The sequence below is a fragment of the Nanorana parkeri genome, unplaced genomic scaffold, assembly GCF_000935625.1.
Source record: "Nanorana parkeri isolate BGI_ZX_2015 unplaced genomic scaffold, ASM93562v1 scaffold264, whole genome shotgun sequence".
Classification (NCBI taxonomy): domain Eukaryota; kingdom Metazoa; phylum Chordata; class Amphibia; order Anura; family Dicroglossidae; genus Nanorana; species Nanorana parkeri.
In genome coordinates, this window is record NW_017306532.1 from 118,058 (window position 1) to 136,818 (window position 18,761).

Here is an 18,761-nt window from a genome sequence, read left to right on the forward strand (position 1 = left end):
CACGCCTAGAAGTACTATAATTTACCTTAATTAGAAAGGTTGCTTATAACAAAAAATCTCTGTAAGTCCATAGATTAAAGGAATCACTAAATGAAGTTTAACAAGATTAAAATTGCCAATAACCCTGGAAATTGATTTGGGTTAAGTTTGTAAGAGCAGCAGTAGAGTACATAGGGTAAGGCAGTAGGTGCTCCCTGTGCCAGGTGAAACCACTGAGAGGGTGCATCTCAGGAACACTACGCTGACCACCAATTTAACAGAGGCAATAGACTCAGTGGCGTAACAATCGCCATAGCGACCCAGAGGGCCGCTATGGGGCCCGGGGCACAGGGGGGTTCGGCCAGATGCCGTGCGAGCCGCCTGGGTCGCTATGGTATCTTATGCTGGTGGCTTTCATTGGCAGCTGTGAAGAAGAATGCGCTGCTGTTAAGATCACTGACAGTAATCCGTGCAGCAGCGCGTTCTTCTCTACAGCCGCTGCAGAGTTAATGAGAGCCAGCAGCGGCTGTGGAGCAGGCTGGACCCGGCAGTGGAGGAGGAGGCCGGGCCCAGGGTCGGCAGCAGAGGAGGAGGCGGGGCCTGGTGACGGAGAAGATGGCGGGCCCGGCGACGGAGAAGGTTACTTGTTTAATTTCATGATTATTAATTAAAATAAGTGTGTTAAATACCCATGTACACCTGTGGACAGCAGTGAAACAAAATGGCCAAAAGCAGATACTTTTTCTACAATGATTGTATACTTAGAATCTTCTAGTATATACTGTATAGAGTGCTCTTACTTTACAAAGATGCTCAGAGGCAGCGAAAGCAGATGTGACTATTCATTATTCTTCCCATTTTACTGTCCACTGCATTATGAAAATACATTGGAGAGGACTAGGAAGCAGTTTTTCTTCATACCTAATATCAAATTGTTGATGAGTATTTTGTAACATAGTACATTACAAAATGTCATATATGTCTAAATTCTTTTGCAGTTAACAAAGGTTATGCATGCTTCTATTGTACAATGGCAAGTGAAGATGATGATAATGCCATATCAGACACTCTGAGATTTCGTCTTCATGAGGGTGCTCCCAAAGTCGTGCGTGAAGTTTTGTTAGAACGTGGCTGGGATGAATTTGATGAAGAGCAGCAAGGTGAAGCAGATTGGAACTTACACTGGAGAACCTCAGCATTCCGTGCTTCTGATCATAATAACATAAAACCATGGCAACGACTTAACCATCATCCAGGGACAGCACAAATGATAAAGAAGGATTGTTTGGCAAGACATTTAAAACGTATGAAAGGAATCTATGGGTCTTCATATTATGAGTTTAGCCCTATGGCCTTTATTTTACCCAATGACTACACAAAGTTCTTAGCTGAATTTTCAAAAGAAAGGCATAGTAAAAAGGCAAGCTATTGGATCTGTAAACCTACTGACATGTCTAGGGGTAGAGGGATATTTGTTTTTCAAGATATCAAGAACTTAGCATACGACAGCACTGTAATTGTTCAGAAATATATCACAAACCCTCTGCTAATCTCTGGCTACAAATTTGATCTTAGGATTTATGTTTGTGTGACCTGTTTCTGTCCACTGACTATATATGTTTACCAGGAGGGTTTGGTAAGATTTGCAACAGAAAAGTTCAATCTCAGTTCACTTGATAACATATTTGCCCACCTAACAAACACCAGCATTAATAAGTACAGTACCTCGTACTTGTCAGATAAAGAAAGGGTAGGGAGCGGTTGCAAATGGACACTTGGTCAGTTTAGGTCATATCTCCGTAGTGTCGAAGCGGATGATGTATTGCTCTGGCAAAGAATTCATAATATTGTAACAATGACCCTTCTAGCTATTGCTCCATCTGTACCTGAATACCCTAACTGCTTTGAACTGTTTGGATTTGATATCCTCATTGACAATACTTTAAAGCCATGGCTTTTAGAAGTAAACTACAGTCCTGCGCTGTCTTTAGATTGCCCTAACGATGTCACAGTAAAGAAAAGACTTATTAACGACATTATTGATCTTCTCAACTACAAGTCATCTGATGTACAAAAATACAACAGCAAAAGGGTCAAAACATCTTCACCAGTTTTACATTCTCCTAGACAACAAACATTGCATAGAACTAATACAAGCTTACAAAATTCTAAAGAGTTTAAAAAGAGCAACCCAATGAAAATTAGTCGCTTGAAAGAAAACTGCGATCAACTCAGCAGCTCATCATCTTGTAAATCTGTACTGGACAATGAGGAAGAAACAAAATCACCAACTAAGGACAACTTTGGGGATTGCTGCAACCATAACTCAAAGGAAAAGTCATCCACAGAACCTAATGATGATCCAGTGAACAAGGGAATGGTATCAAGTGGAAAAGCAATCATGTGTCCTCGAAAGACCTTGACTTCAAGGTTACGAGAAAGAATGAACACCTCTCCAAGACAAGCAGCTTCAAAAGTCTCATCAGCATTCCTCGCTTTAAGAGCAGACACAGAAGCAAATTTTACACCAAGGACTGCACAATGGAAATCCATGGAACATCCTCTATTTCCTTTATATCACATATGTGATGTAGGTGAAATGCCTCCTGCCCATGTTGGTAATTTTCTTCTTATTTTTCCCTTTAACAAAACATCTCTTCTTGCTTCAAAAACTGGAGCCAATGTCAAGAGTATAATTCAAGAAATCAGCAAACTGACACAGAGAAATATGATGGAGATAAAAGTGGCCTAACTCTAAATTAAAATGAATGCCTAAGCAAAATACTAAAAAAAAAAAAAAATGTCAGTACATCTCTGCAATACATGCACATTTCCCTATGTTTTCTCTTTTAGATGCACGGCAAGTACAGAAAAAACCTTGCTGATCTTGTCATAAATTATAAGTTCCTTCAGTGAGTTGTCAACATTCTAAATGCTGTGCTGAAATTCCTTGCAGCGTTATCAGTCCTGCCTCGGTTCTCCGCTGCTGGACTACAGAATTTTGAAGATGAGGAGAGGTGGAAATGTTCTGCAGTCCAGAATGGAGACCTGAGGCAGGGATTTTAGTGCAGAATCGTCAGCTCACCACAGAAAGTTAGGTGCTAACTGAAATTCTGGCATGATAAACAGGTATTTTGTTTTGTACTTTTTTAAAGAGATAAAACAAGTAGAAATGTGCATGTATTTCAGAGATACAGTACAGTATACTGCATGCACTGAAATATACTTTAACTTAACTATTTGTTTATTGCCCCACAACCTTTCTTTATTGAGTTAAATCAATGCAATAATAAAATCTTGCCACGGTCATTAGAATTTTTTGCTTCATTGACCCCAGGAATGTTGCTGAGATCAATCCCTCAGTGAAAGAATGCGTGGAGTGTACCCCCTGCAAACACACGTCATCACAAACACTGAAATACGTTTGTATTCTGTGTCAGTGATCAGAAGAACTTCTGCCATCATCATGCTGTATGTGCGATGGATAGGAACTAAAAAATGCTTTTAAGCCTTATTTTAAGGTGCTTTCTTCTGTATTCACATTGTATTTATATCATCATTTTTATCAATAATTATATTTGCCTTGAATTTGTGGTGGTTTCCATGTGATAAACTGCAGCTCTTAATTAAAGCTATTCATGCACATTAAAAATTGTTATGTGATACGTACCATTGTGAAACAATTGTGCATCAATTTGATAGTGTTAGATATCCTCCAAATGTCAGAACCTTGGTCTAGGTCAATAACTTTATTTAGTTTTCTGAGCAGAGTTCCTGCTGTAGAAAGCAAAACTCTACCCTACTCCATCCACCATCCCTACACTATGCCCACCAAAAACGCAACCCTAACACTAAACCTTCCTTATGTAAACTAAAAGGATAAGTGTACTTTCAGCATGCAATCTTTATCCTTTCTTTTCCCTGCAGCCTGCTCCAAAAAGGATTTTTAAGGACATTGTAGGTTTTATTTGCTACAATGTTTAAATAAATAATCTGCTTGTGTATTCATTATAGGGCTGACAAATGGGCAAAACATTTTTAAAAAATGCATTTTAATCAAACTTTTTTTTTTTGGAGCTGTAATTATTTATTTCTATGTGCACAGTAAGAACATAGAAAGGCAGAGTGCCATCTGCATTAACACAAAAATGTAATATTTTATTTAATCCTATTTTTTAGTTACATAAATGGCATGTAGTGTGTTTGTGGGACAGTAAAATGGTTCACAATCACAGACAGCACTCAGAACCCCACTCAGAATGGTACAAGCAGATATGGAGTTAACCCAATTCTCCGGAGTAACTATATATATTATTCAACAGTCAAAGATCTACAGCGCCTTGTAAAGTTTTAGCAAAGCTTACATGTGGTAATGCATTACAACAGTTTTGGATCACATAGCAATCCTTCTTCAGGTATAGCAAGCACTAATACATTGTATCACACTACTGAATCAAATACTGATTAGACCGGAAACCTGAGTCTTATGTATCCAATTATATACAGTACATAGTAACAATACGAGGATAATTAGACACATACTTAATGGAACTTTATACCAAACTGGAATAGACTTAGTACCACATCCAGATTCCTAATTAACTCAATAGAAGACTAAGGGATTTAATATGGACCCTGTCGGACTATAATGGTACTGATACATCAAATTAGCTTAATTATAAAACAATTAATCTTTATGAAGATTATGGGATACTGTTCTAAGAAACTGTGATTGTATTTTTTTATGTGTTCTAATAACGATGAATTGTTTTATAAATAATATTTAATCCCTTAGCATTCTATTTAGATACTTAGACACATGTGGAAACAAAAGCAGCACTGCTCTAGGGTCAAGTCAAATCGTTTAAATACCTACATGAAAAAAATATAATACAATTACTATTTACTTTCAAAGAAACAAATGTAAATTAGAATCAATGTTTAACACTTTAGGATGGAGCACCTTGGTATAAGTTTGTTTGGCAGCATGGAGGGATGTATTTATATTTTAGTAGGGCAGCTTTATACAGGATGAAGTCTTGCAGAGACCTAGTTTTCGGCCACAGTCGCTCAAGAGTGCGACTATGTCTTTTTAGATGTCTGGTTACTTCAGTTTGCCATGGTTGTAGTGGACGTGGTGTAAGTCTGCATGCAGCGAGAGGAGCCAAGGTGTCTAGGGAGGATGAGAGTGAGCTGTTGAAGACAGAAGTAGCCAGGTCAGGGCAGGGGTGATATTTTGTCGTAGAGGTAGCCAGTAGCAGAGTAGAGAAGAGAAGGGTTGAGGTGACGGAGGTTGCTCTGGGTGACAGTGTGCCGTGTAGGGGGATTTAGGGTTGCGGAGAGGGTGAGTGTGAAACTGAGAAGGTTGTGGTCTGAGAGGGGGAAAGGGGAGAGGTTGCAAGGAGTGCATAGGTGAGAGAATACAAGATCAAGTATGTTGCCATCAGAGTGAATCGGAGTGTGTGTCCATTGTGTTAGATCAAAAGAGGTTAGGTTAAGAAATTTAGTGGAAGCCGGGTTGTTAACCCCTTCATGACTGAGCTAGTTTTTAGTTTCTGTTCCTAAATGACTGACACACTTTTTAAATTTTTGCTGTGTGATTCTTCCACAGCAGCAAGTTTTTATTATTATTATTATTTGTAAAAAAATATTTAATAATAATTATAGTATAAAAATATATTTATATATAAAAGTTTTATTTTACTAATTTTTTGTACACTTTATTTTTTTTTTACACTTTTTGTAAAAAAACTACGTTTTTTTGTCAGTTTATATCAAGCAGTCACCATGACTGCTTGATAAATTAACTTTTTTTAATTTTTAGTTATTATCAGGCTGCTCCAAACTTAGGAACAGCTAATAATAACTTTAGAGACTGATCCTGACAGCATGTCAGAATCAGATCTCACTAAAGGTCTTTGATCGTTCCTAGACGATCAAAACTTATACATTTCACTCAAGAGATACATTTGTATCTTGTGCTTGAAATGTATCATTTAACATTGGGCTATAGAGCTGTCAAAATGAATAGCAGAGAGGTGAGTCACTGCTACCTCTCTGCTATCTTCAGCTGTCAGATACGGGATCGCTATTTAGCGAACCCATATCTGAATGTAAAGGCTTCATTCTTTCATTAATGAAAGAAAGAAGCTTTTACAAAAGCTTAACTATTTCATTAATGAATGCCTCAATAGTGAGGCATTCATTAATGACTGGAACTGCTGAGAATCAGCAGTTACCAGCATTACAGAGGCTGATATAACTCGGCACGTACAGTGTACGTGGCCAGTCATATAGCCACTTTGTGACGGGACGTACACTGTACGTCTCCCGTCACGAAGGGGTTAATGTTATTAGCAATGTTAAAGTCACCAAGAATGATAGTGGGTATTTCTGAGGAGAGAAATGAGGGTAGCCAGGCAGAGAAGTCATCCAGAAAGCGAGATAAAGGTCCAGGCAGCCGGTATATCACAGCAATCCTCAGAGAAATTGGAAAGAATAGGTCAATATAGTGGGTTTCAAAGGAGGAGAGGGATGTAGAGGGAGGTGAAGGCAGAACTTGAAATGTGCATCGTGGGGATAGAAGGATTCACACTCCACCTTTTTTCCGTCCACTGGGTCTGGGTGAGTGTGTCCAATGTAGGCCACCATGGGAGAGGGCAACAGGGGAGGCAGTGGCAGATTCCTGGAGCCAGGTTTCTGTAACATCTAACATGTTAAATGAATTGGAGATAAGGAGATCATGCACAGAGATTAATTTGTTACAGGCAGAGCGGGCATTCCAGAGGCCACATGAGAAGGAAGGACTGCTTCTAGGAAGCAGGAGAATAGAAATCAAGGTGCGTGGATTGCTGCTGCTGCCCAAGGAAAGGCGGTGCTGGTTTGGAGGGTGAGTATCGGAAAAGAGAGGGCCAGGATTGAGAGAGATATCCCCAGAAGTCAGGAGAAGGAGAATGGTAAGTGAAGTGAGATGAGAGCAAGTTTTACATCCCCCAGTGTCCTGGAGGTAAACCTAGGATGTGGATTCAGAATGAGCAGGAGGTGATGAGTGCAGTAATAGGGAGAGGGCAGGAGAGAGGGGGCAAAGTACATAAACTGTGGGGTGGAGAGGGGTGCTAACAGAAATAGAGTTTAAGACGAAAAGCCCAAATTGTGAGAAGCAATGGTAGGGAACGCATGTTAAGAGAGGAGAGTAGAAATCAGATTTTGGATACAGTATTTACTCTGTCAGTGACTTTAGTGACTTGCAAGGGCACCAGGGGGTGAGTTGTGGAGTGCAGAGATATATTTGAGTGTCATTAGCATTAGGGATGCACGATACCACTTTTTTGGATCTGAGTACGAGTACCGATACTTTTTTTTTTTTAGTACTCGCCGATACCAATTACCGATACTTTTTCTTAAAGGGGCAGATATAACTTTTTTTTATGCCATCCTGTGCCCAGCCCACACCTGTAGTGTGGCACAGTTATATCTAATTCTGCATACCTACATAGAGATGATATAGGAAGCCATGCAAGGTTATCAACTGACCAAGAGAGGCCTTGGGGGACCCTTATGGAAAGAGGAAGAGGAGAGGAGGCGTTAGATTTGTAGGTTACAATAAAGGAGTGCTTAGATAGGTAGGAGGAGAACCATGAGAGAGCAGAGTCTTAGAGGCAAAGTGAGTGGAGTTTTTTGAGGTGCAGGAAGTTTTCAAAAGCAGCAGAAAGGTCAAAGCTGTGTCAAAAGCAGCAGCAAAGAGCAAGAGTAAGGAGTAGTGGCCATTGTTTTTAGCACTTAGTAAGTAATTAGTGAGTTTTATTAGGGCAGTTTCACTGGAGTGTTGGGGTCGAAAGCCAGACTGTAAGGGGTCGAGAAGGTTGTTATCAGTGAGGTGGTGGCTCAGGTGGTTGTAGATTAGGCATTCTAGGCGAATAGGAGGTGAATGGGAGTAAGGAGATTGGTCTGAGATTGTTAAGGTTGGTGGGTCCACTGAGGGTTTTTTGGGTATTGGTGTGACCAATGCATGTTTTAGATGGGAGGGAAAGATGCCCGTAGAGAGGGACAGATTGAAAATGTGAGAAAGAGAGTGTAGGATAGAGCAAGAGGGTGACCGGAGTAGTGGTGAGGGAACAGGGTGCAGGGGGAAAGTGGTGCAGTGGGTGTTAGAAAAATGCTTTGTAACTTCCTCTGTAACAGGGTCAAAAGAGGAAAGTAACAAATGCAATGGTGGGCCTGGTACGTTAATTAGGGAATGTGACTGGACAATGGAGATCTGATCCCGAATTGCATCTATCTTGTTTTTGAAATGAATGGCAATGTCTTGGGCAGTGAATGAATTAGTGGGTGGAGGCGGTGGGGTACATAGTAGAGCATTAAAAGTAGAAAAAAGAGTTGACAAGGACTGGATGAGAGTGTGTTAATGAGAGTGACAAAATAAGTCTGTTTGGCAGCACAGAGGCAGGTATTATATTTTAGGAGGGCAGCTTTATACAGGAGAAGGTTTTGTGGAGGCTTAGCTTTATGCCACAAACACTCAAGAGCGCAGCTATGCCTTTTAAGATTTCTAGTTTCTTCTGTTTGCCATGGTTGTAATGGACACGGCCTAAGTCTGCGTGTAGTGTAGTTCCCCAAAACAAACAGATAGCACATGTACTCTTTTAGTTTTTTGCCAGCCCTCAGCCTTTTCACCCAGCAGCAAGCTTGCACAGCAGAGTGTGCAAAAGAGAGAGACCTGAGTATCAATTAGCTCAATTATATAAAGGTCAGTGCACAGCTGAGACAGGGACAACAAAGAACAGATATGAGCAGGTTTGTCTTGCACTTTTTTTCAGCAAGGCATCACAGTTCAATGCAAAAGTACTTTGTACAAAACGTCCGTAGCATAAAATAAAACATCTGCATCTCCAAGCCACGAACTAAACTGTCAGTTCCTGAAAAACAGTGCATGTACCCTTTTAGAGTTCTGTCAGTAGTCAGCCTTTCACCCTGCAGCAGGCTTTCACACAGAGATTGAGCCTCAATCAGCTCACATCTATAAAGGCCTTTGCACATGTGACTAATTAGTAAGTCTGGCTAACAGCTAAAAGGTGGACTTGGGATGGAGGCTTCAGCCCACCCAAAGCTCTGCAAGCCTCTGGGCATCAAGAACCAGACCAAAACTTATTAGGATCTGAGAATAACAAACAAACACAAACCCTGAAACTCCTTGTCATGTGTAGGTAAGAAACCTAGGTAACACATATACATTGTCCCCAATCCTGTCAGCCAGCAGTCAGTGCCTCACTATGCAGTATATATAGATATAGAGATATCTCTATATCTGTAGATATCTCTATATCTCTATATATTTATACTGGATTTCTATTCATACACATGGTAAACACACAACTTAATTTGTTCACTGATTATTATTATTATTATTTTTATACAGGATTTATATAGCGCCAATAGTTTGCACATCGCTTTACAATATAAGGAAGACATTACAGTCACAATACAATTTAAGACAAGATGGTAAGGAGGGCCCTGCCCGTGAGGGCTTACAATCTAAAAGGCTGTAAGACTGCAAGTAATACACAACATTAATTAGGCCTCATAGATTAACAAAAGCCAAAGAGTGCAGGCTTGATTTCACTCGGGCCTTTTACATTCTCCTTTGTATTTTCATCTCTTTATATTTAGAGCCTCATTAATTATAGAAAGAGGTGCACTACATAACAGAAATTAATTGTAATTAATAATTTATATGTGGGTTAACAGATATGGCATTACTAAGTATTACAGTTACTAACATTGCATGACATTGTTCTACAAAATAAGACACCATTTCACTGTCAAACAGTGACACACTACAGACAAACAAGGCATGCTACACTTTTTAGATGATACCCATTGTTCCTCAATCCAGCGGAGAACCTTTGGCAAAATGTGAAGACTGCTGTTCACCAACAGCCCCTATTTAACCTGATAATGCTGAAATATATTGAGACAATAAGAATAGCCAACAATTACAGGATCCTAATGTTGGAAATGCAACAGCATACTACTGACATTCTGATATACTGTTATGTCTTTTTAGCCGTAGATGGCGGTGAAGTGCACTGCTAGTCTATGTTAGTTTTCTATATGCATACATGTCTATGATAGACAGGAAGTTCCCTCTGTATGCTGTGTAATACTGTATTCTGATATAATTTTCTCCTAAGCAAGTAAAACTTAATTCAGCATTCCTCAAGATCTCAGTGCTTCATCTAAACACATAACCAACACCTAATATAAAAAGCAACCTAAGATTTACAGGGAAAGGCTCACAACTGTAACTGCAGCAAATTGGGTATACAACCCCAATTCCTGAAAAGTTGGGACGCTGTGTAAAATCTACATAAAAACAGAATGCAATGATGTGCAAATCTCATAAACCCAAATTTTATTCATAATAGAAAATAGAAAACATATCAGATGTTTAAATGTACCATTTTAAGAAAAAATAAGGTAATTTTATAATTGATAGCAGCAACATGTCTAAAAAAAGTTGGGACAGGGCAACGAAAAGCTGACAAAGTAAATGGTACTAACAAGGAAGAGCTGGAAGAGCATTTTGCAACTAATAAGGTTAATTGGCCACAGGTCAGTAACATGATTGGGTATAAAAAGTGCATCTTAGAGAGTCAGAGGCATGTCCATTTATCTCAGGCTGCCTGTGTCTGTTGGTGCAGGTAGTGTCATTACATTGTCCTGCAGTTCTCTTCTCGGGAGTGTACATGTAAGACTTAAGATAAAAACACACAGCTCACTGCTGTCATGCATCTTTTAATCCACATTCGGTGCATGTATAACCCTCTTCCAGAGTGCTTATCTTAGAAACTGCAAGACCGTCACACAATGCTCTTTCAGAAGGTATGAAATTTTATTTAGTCATAGCTGGTTGTGAACCAACACCACACCCAATAAAATAACATGCCACATAGCAGTGGGGAGAAACACTTAGAAACACCTGTATCTAATAAACAATTCATGTAATCATATCAGAACAAAAAAGTGTGCATGCAAGGGTGGCTCCAGCAGGCTCCATAGGACCCTCCAGGCCAAGAAGCCAACCCTTACAGTGGAAATTGAAGTCAGCATCTGGGGACTTGGGAAAAAAAGGGAGACTGGAGACAAGAAACATTAGAAAAAGCTGCCGGCAAAGTCAGCCATAACGACAACATCTTTAAAAGTAGAAAAATAAAAAAAAGAGTATAATATTACGTTGTACTTTTAAACTCTAGGTTGTAGGACAAGTTACTCTTATAAAATGTTCAAGGCGTTTAATACCTATATAAGAATGTATATTGGGTAGCTCTTACTAACATAGATTACTATATAGTATGAGCCACTCCCTCTCAACTGACTGTGTCTTGCAAGGACAGTAGTCTTTTACATAACAGTCTCTTGTACTATGAATTTATCTGAAACATGAATGTATAATGCAGGCTCATTATAATGTCTATTGTAAAAGGTCAGTGGTTAGAATGGATTTTAGGTAGAAACTCTCCTGAATCAGTCTGGTTGTACAGTATGAACAAGTGCACATAAAGACAGGATGCGGGTAGTTATGCAGGTCACCAGTCACAGGTAAGGGTCAGGTCCACAAAAACAGAATCTGTATAAACAAACATTAATGTTACTGAAAAAGCTTTGTGAAGGCAGCTATCACCAATTAACAATGACAAAGAAGAAGAATACTAGAAAATAGGAGAGTAATGACTGAAAAAGGTAACTAAATGCTATTATCTTTCCCGAACTGACCTACACATCACACTTTAAAGTACACCTGTACTGAAAAAAATAAGGACTGCCATTGCTACTTCTGAAAATGCTAGTGACCACCCTACCCTGCCTTTGGCTTCAATACTATCAGTCCCTGACCTGAATAAAGCAAGCGGACAAAGCAACTAAAGTAGGAACTCCTGACTTAAATATTAATCAAAGTAGTAGGAAAGCATTTTTTTTAAAAGAAGCGGTCAGTCATGTCGACGTACATTTGTTCCCTCAGTACAGTTTCCTTTAAAGGTGAGACTCATTTTTAGTACGCTGTACTAAATTTGGAGTATGGGAACAGACCAATCCATGGGAATTAACAGGGACTAAAGTACACTCGCACAGAAGGCGCAAGGCTAGCCAGTCTTGTTTTGAAGAAAAGGCTCTGCAGCACTGGGCAGGGCTTCAGGTGTGAATAAACCCACGAAAGATCCATTTTGGGGGGAGGAGGATCCATAAAGGACAACTTCACTAAAAGAGATAACATTCATTCTTCTTCCTTCTTCTTCTTCTTCCACCTGCTGCCCGGCTTCCTGATTGCACGGGAAGCCGGCTCCATGTTGTTTGGCCGGCTTGATGATGATTGGCCGATCACCCGGCTTCCCAGCCAATCAGCATTGAGCCAGCCAAACAGCATGGAGAGGGCTTCCCAGGCAATCAAGAGGCAGGGCAGCGGGTAAAGAATACATAAGTGATGCCAGCCCCAGGGCTTGCAGATGCTGGAAAGCAAAAAGGGCAGATTCTTTAACTACCCTTTCTCCTAAGCAAGTGGCATGATGCAGAGCACAATCTGCCATCGCTGTCCCTTGGAGCGCTGCCATATAATTTTGTTGTCAGAGTTTCTTACCCTTCCTTGTCCCATTGAGCTGCAGCATGTCTTCTGTTGCAGTGTGTCTGCCACTGTTCATTCCTTGGCACCCTCTTATGACCAAACCTGTAAACATCATTCTGCAACTACTGACAAACTTCTAGCAGCTTTCTGTTTTAGAGTGAGGATGCAACACCAGTTCACTATTTAACGAGCAGCTTGTCCATTTAGTCTTCACCCTTGCATATGTCCAGATCTACCAATTACCCTGCTGATGTTCCTGATTTCCGTGTATGATCCTGGCTATGGATGACTGATCTCCAGGTTCCTGACTCCGGTTATTGTTTCTGCACATCCTACTCTCAGTGTTCCATGATCTGGTTTGGCTTGCTCCTTGTTTTGACATTTGACATCTGGCTTGCCACCGATGACGTCCTGGACTTCCTCCCTTTTTTTGTCATTTTGTTTATTGTTATTTTCAATAAACTCCTTTTATTTTTAACCTGCATTTTTAAGTTTCTGTCTGGTTTCTTGGTTCCCTGACATTTTGCTTAGTGGAAAGCACTGTAAGATCTACAGTACCTCCTATGCAAGTGCACAGAGGCCTCAGAGGTTCTGGAGCCCAGGAAATCTTTGTGCCCAAGAGACTTATTGAATCTTTTATTTAGATGCCCTATATGTCAGGGCTCTCGGTGAAGAATTAGAGGTGAATACACATTTTTAAGGTTATATGTATCAAACATCAATTTACTTTTTTTTTAAATTCACTTAAAATAATGTTATATACCCTCTGTTAATATAAAACAAAATTAAATACTTAATTTTGGAGAACAAAATGAGCACTCATTCTAGGTGCACACGTGTGTCTGTATGTGTGTTTGCATTTTGCATGATATATACATGGTCCTTTATATTTTTATGAGAATCATCCAAAGAATAAAATTCAAAATATTAATGACAACTTACAGAGCAATCCACATCTCTGCCCCCAGCTATATTTTCAACCTCGTCTCAAGGTATCACCCTAACCATTTTCTCCACTCCTCCCAATACCTTCTGCTCTCTAGATCCCTTGTCAACTCCTACCACGCTCACCTCCAGGACATCTCTAGAGTCCTTCCTATCCCTACCCCAACCTGTCCGGCTATCTCCTACTGTCTGCCTTTAGGCGATCCCTGAAAACTCACCTCTTTAGGGAAGCCTATCCCACCTCTACCTAACCACTGAACTATCACTTTCTCAAACAACTAATTCCCAAATCACTTGGCCCTCGCTTGTAGATTGTAAGCTCTCATGGGCAGGGCCCTCCTAACCATCTTGTTTTGAATCGGATTGTCACTGTCTTATATGTAATGTCTTCCTTATATTGTAAAGCTCTGCGCAAACTGTTGGCACTATATAAATCCTGAATAATAATAATAAGTGCATTATTATGATGATTTTACATATGTAAGTATATAACATTACATAAATAGATTTTTACTTTTCTATGCTGTGTGTCTTAGTGTTAGTCATGTATAAACAGTTTTTTGAACATTTTAATTTGTATTATTAGAAGTCTACTAGTTTATATATTGGTAACAATGTTTTGTTATCTTTGTAAGAAGCAACTTGTCGCTAACCATATTTTTAGCACTGCCATCCAGTGGTTAGTAAACAGATTACATCATTTTATAAAGTTTTTGGATTCATGTATGCCTCAAAATCTATATACAGCATGTATGTTCTCTCCCTAGCTATACAGTGCCATTTTAATCTCATTGTTTTCATTTTCATCATTTTGATTATATTTTATTTGTATTGGCTCGCTTTATTATGTTATTTTTTGTTTCAACATGTTGTAGCATTTAGTTTTGGTAATGGTGGTTTATGAAGACTGTACATATGCACCTGCCAACATTTTGGCATATTAACTATAAAATGAATATATCAGTCTGTAATTGTTTTAGTACACACAACTCTAAAGAGAATGAGCCCGTTGTTGTGTCTGCAATAACTCTCTACATAGCAGTAATCAGTTTAGATAATGCCTAAACTGCTAGAAAGAAACAGTATGTTTGCAAAAACCTGTGTACTAGCCTGTTATCTGATGGAGAGCAGAGTTTCCAGGCTAGAAATGGCAGACTTGTGGATGCCAACAACTCAAAATTTTGGATTTTCACTTTTAATCACCAGTACAAATAGAACGAGTGAATCATCCCAGCAAACACACCAATAGCAATAAAAATACTTGGGTTTAGAAAATCTTTAATGAAGTTTATCAACTGTTGTTTTTTTTTTTTACAATATTTTCATAATACAAGCATAGCCTTTAAGCTCTTTTTGTTAATATATGTTTTCTGTTTATTTAATTATAATTAAAAAAACAAGATTTTCATGGAAGCTGCTTGCCAATCTCGAAGCCCTGCTGCATACTATTGCAGAATGCAGCATCAACCTGTGGGCAGATTGGAAATGAGAGGAGACAAAGAAATCTAATGTGTTCTGGAACCAAATGTGTATCTCTGTATTCTACTCCACTCCTGTGGTATGTGCTGTTGCTGTTTTTCTATTGCTCCTTTAAAGATTAGGATTTAAAGAAAATATTTAAGTATATATCATGTTATTTTTACACAATACAAATACGTTGGAGTTACCATGTGGAAGCATAGATGTCATTAATCATGTAACCGTATAAAAAGTGATCAATTACGCACAAAGGACCCATCTAACAATTGTTACCAGCAGCCTCATAACAGTTCCTGGCTCATGTCATCCACATTTACATTGATTGAATAACTTTATTAGCAGTATGAGGGGTCCAAATGTTATGAAAGTAATTCCCACTAGATAATTGCTGGTCTGAGGAAAAGTGCACGGGTGCTGTGGTGTTCAGCAGAAAGGTGCACGAGGGCCATGATGGTGGGCAGAGCGGTGCACAGATGGAGTGGCATCAGTGGACAAGTGCCCAGATGCAGTGGTGGTCAGTGGACAAGAGCACAGGTGCAGTGGTAGTCAGTGTACAAGTGCACAAATCCAGTGGCTGTTAGTGGATAAGTGCACAGATGCATTGGTGGTCAGTGGACAAGTGCACAAATTGACGGTGCTATATAAATACCTGAAATAAATAAATACATAACATATTTTTGCTCTTTCCCATTTCTCAAGAAGCAAGTGGTGGTAGAGCCATGAACAGTTGTGATTTATAAAAGTTCTAATAAGCCACCTGCTCAGTGCAAAGAGACAATAGCAGGGCCCCTGTTGTGATGATGTAAGTAAAAATGTCTATAAAAACCCTGAACTAATTTGTCACGGTATCTAAGATCTTATGAGCCAAAAATTGAATGAGCCATACAGAACTAAAGGTGGGATTAGACGGGACTATATAGGTAACTAGAAACCCCTTAAACAGCTTTTACAGTGGGCAAAACCAGGGGTGGACAAATTAATAATGAATTCAGGAAGCAGTCTGTCCAATCCAGGAGTCAGCAGGATTTTTTAGGAAGCAGCTCCTTTGACAACAACTAGAGAAAACCTCAAAAGGTAGGTGCCAGATGTGATTTATCAGGAGCATTGGCGACCTGGCTCCTGGGGTTTGTCCAGCCCTGGGCTAAACCAATATTATTTTATGTCAATATCTCCTGGGCAATGGGTTGTTTATTTGTTACATATTGTTTTTTTGTTTTGTTTACATTTTTTTTTTATTCTGCACGCTACTTCAGCAGCATTTGGCTATTCACTCCCTGCCGTTCGGCCCCTATGAGAATAGGGGGCGAACAGCAGCGAGTGAACTGCCAGGCGTTCAGCTCAGCCAGTCCAGATGTTGGATCTGCTGAGACGAACGCGTTCTGCACTTCGGTCCAGCCGAACATGCTAAGCATGTTTGGCTGAGCCGAAGCCAAATCAGTTGTACAGGGCTGAGGTATACTCTAGGATTGGATTGATAGAAGGGTGGTATGAGTTGGGATAAACTAATGAAGCGAGACATTCTTTATGTGAGCCATTTTTTTATCAAGCACTTTGTTCTTATGTTTTTATTAATTGATTGATGGATGTATGCAATTAAATACGATGTAAACTGATTCTACTGGCCTAAGTGGGTGCCTGAAAAGTCAATTTTTGTATATGTTTTGTGCAATATCTGCTTTTTTAACTGATGCACAAAAATGCACAATTGTAAGTTTACAAATATTTGTTATTAACTCAATACATTTTTGTTTTGATACATATTTACAAAATTATCACAGGACATAAAAAATCAACAGCGCCATCTTAGGAGCTTGGACCAGTGGCAACTTTACAACACACACAGGGACCATGGGGAAGAAAAGTAGCCACTCTCCAGAAGGAAGATCAGGATCAGCATGAATTCAGAGATGATCCAAGGATCTACACTGAGTGATACACAAATAAGATACATTTTTGTGCATAGATAAGGTACTGGAATGTATTTTTAAGGTTTAACCCCTGAGTTTAGTGTCACATTTAGGCCCCGTTCACATCTAGCGACTTATCGCGCGATTTCGCGCATTTTTGCCGCGCGATATCGCGAGAAGTAGCCGGCTAATGATAGTCAATGGAGCTGTCTTAGCTCCATGTCGCGCGTCGCGGTCGCAAGTCGCTTCTACCTGACCCTTTTTTCGGCGGATTTTGCGCGATTTTGCTTTTTTTCTATGGAGCCTGACGGAGAAGGTCACGCTACCGGCGCTGGAACGTCGCCCCGAAAGTCGCGCTATCCCGGCCGCTGCAAAGGTATGTCGCTACATGTGAACGGGGTCTAAAGGAAACAGCTGTGCTGTGCTTTCTCTTTTCAGAAAACTCAGTTCTTTAATTCTTTGTGAACTATATGGTGCTGATTTATAAATCAGCCACAAAGTATATAGCTGGGAGAATTCCTGTGCTCCTCAGTGCCATCTAGTGGGGATAGTGCAAAGCAAACAGCATTCGACCAGCTATTTGCTGGCCAGAAGATTTATAGAGCAGCCCCTATGTCATTTAAAGGAGAACTATGGGGTTAAGGCTTTTCCCCATAGTTCTCCTTAGGGTAACGGGAGGACACAAACTAGCGTCCTCCCGTCACCCTAGGCTCAGTATACCACATACTGCGGCGCCTCAGTATACCGCGAGCTAAAGCTTGCGGTATACTGAGCCTAGGGTGATGGGAGGACGCTAGTTTGTGTCCTCCCGTTACCCTAAGGAGAACTATGGGGAAAAGACTTAACCCCATAGTTCTCCTTTTAATGTTTATTTGTAAAACAAAGTGAATGTGTAAAATTTGGTGTTTTTTTGGTTGACAGTAACGTCCAGCATGTTGTGGGGACGCACTACTTACAACCTTCCTGCTCTCTGTTTCAACTATCATATCCACATTTTTTTCTGTTAGGAATAGGTATGCGTTTATTAATTTTTTTTAGTCTGACCAATACAAGTCCATAGATAATTTTTTGTTCTATTAAAACGCATAAATAAGACAATCTTAGTAACCATGATCAGTTATTTACATCATTGTTTTTGAACTACTGCATGTAACAATTCCCTACCCATGTGCCCGCTTCCCCAGCCCGCTCCCGTACTCACACTGCGCATGCGCCTACTCTATCAGCGCACGCTGCCTATCGGCTTAGGGAGTAGATCACGTGACCATCAGCATTGTTCATTTTAATACTTTATTGCTTTGTAGTAAATAGGATAGGGAAATGCCGCGGGTGGAGCACGTGCAGTGCAGTCTTCTCGGCTAAACCTCAGTTCTAAATAAACCAGAAATCAGGCAGTTGGAGAACTCATGCAGTTGGAGCTTTCGATAGAACACCGTTGAAGGCACGCAGGCCCAGTGAAGCTTGCGATAGGCTTGTGAAGCCAAGCGGCCGGCGCATGCGCACTAGCTCCATCTGGTGTAAATCTCCTACTGGCAGTCACCGGACGTAGCGTCACCAATTGGAGCTTTCCATAGAATACCGGAACTCCCCTGACGTAGTCATTGTTTAATCCCAGTCATGTTACTATAACGGGACTGGGAGCCGGAGAGAGGATGTGGTTTCTAATGGTGTTCGCAAGGCTTACCTTTATATTGTGTTCTACTTCCTCGTGAGCGCCCCCCCTCTACGTACAGCCCCGACCGGCCTGTCATGACCTGCCACCGTTTACTGACAAGAGCTCAGCTGTGACCGGCAGACACGGCGCCACATTCCCGGGAGCGGCGGAAAGACTTGTC

The 18,761-nt window shown here is 40.2% G+C and overlaps 1 protein-coding gene across 1 annotated transcript; it reads left to right on the forward strand.

Annotated features, from left to right (window-relative positions):
- The first annotated feature begins 1,009 nt into the window (after window positions 1-1,009).
- TTLL2 (tubulin tyrosine ligase like 2) lies at window positions 1,010-2,731 on the forward strand. The gene has a single exon (XM_018557046.1). It carries the CDS (start codon window positions 1,010-1,012, stop codon window positions 2,729-2,731), a length of 1,722 nt encoding a protein of 573 aa, XP_018412548.1.
- Window positions 2,732-18,761: the final 16,030 nt, after the last annotated feature.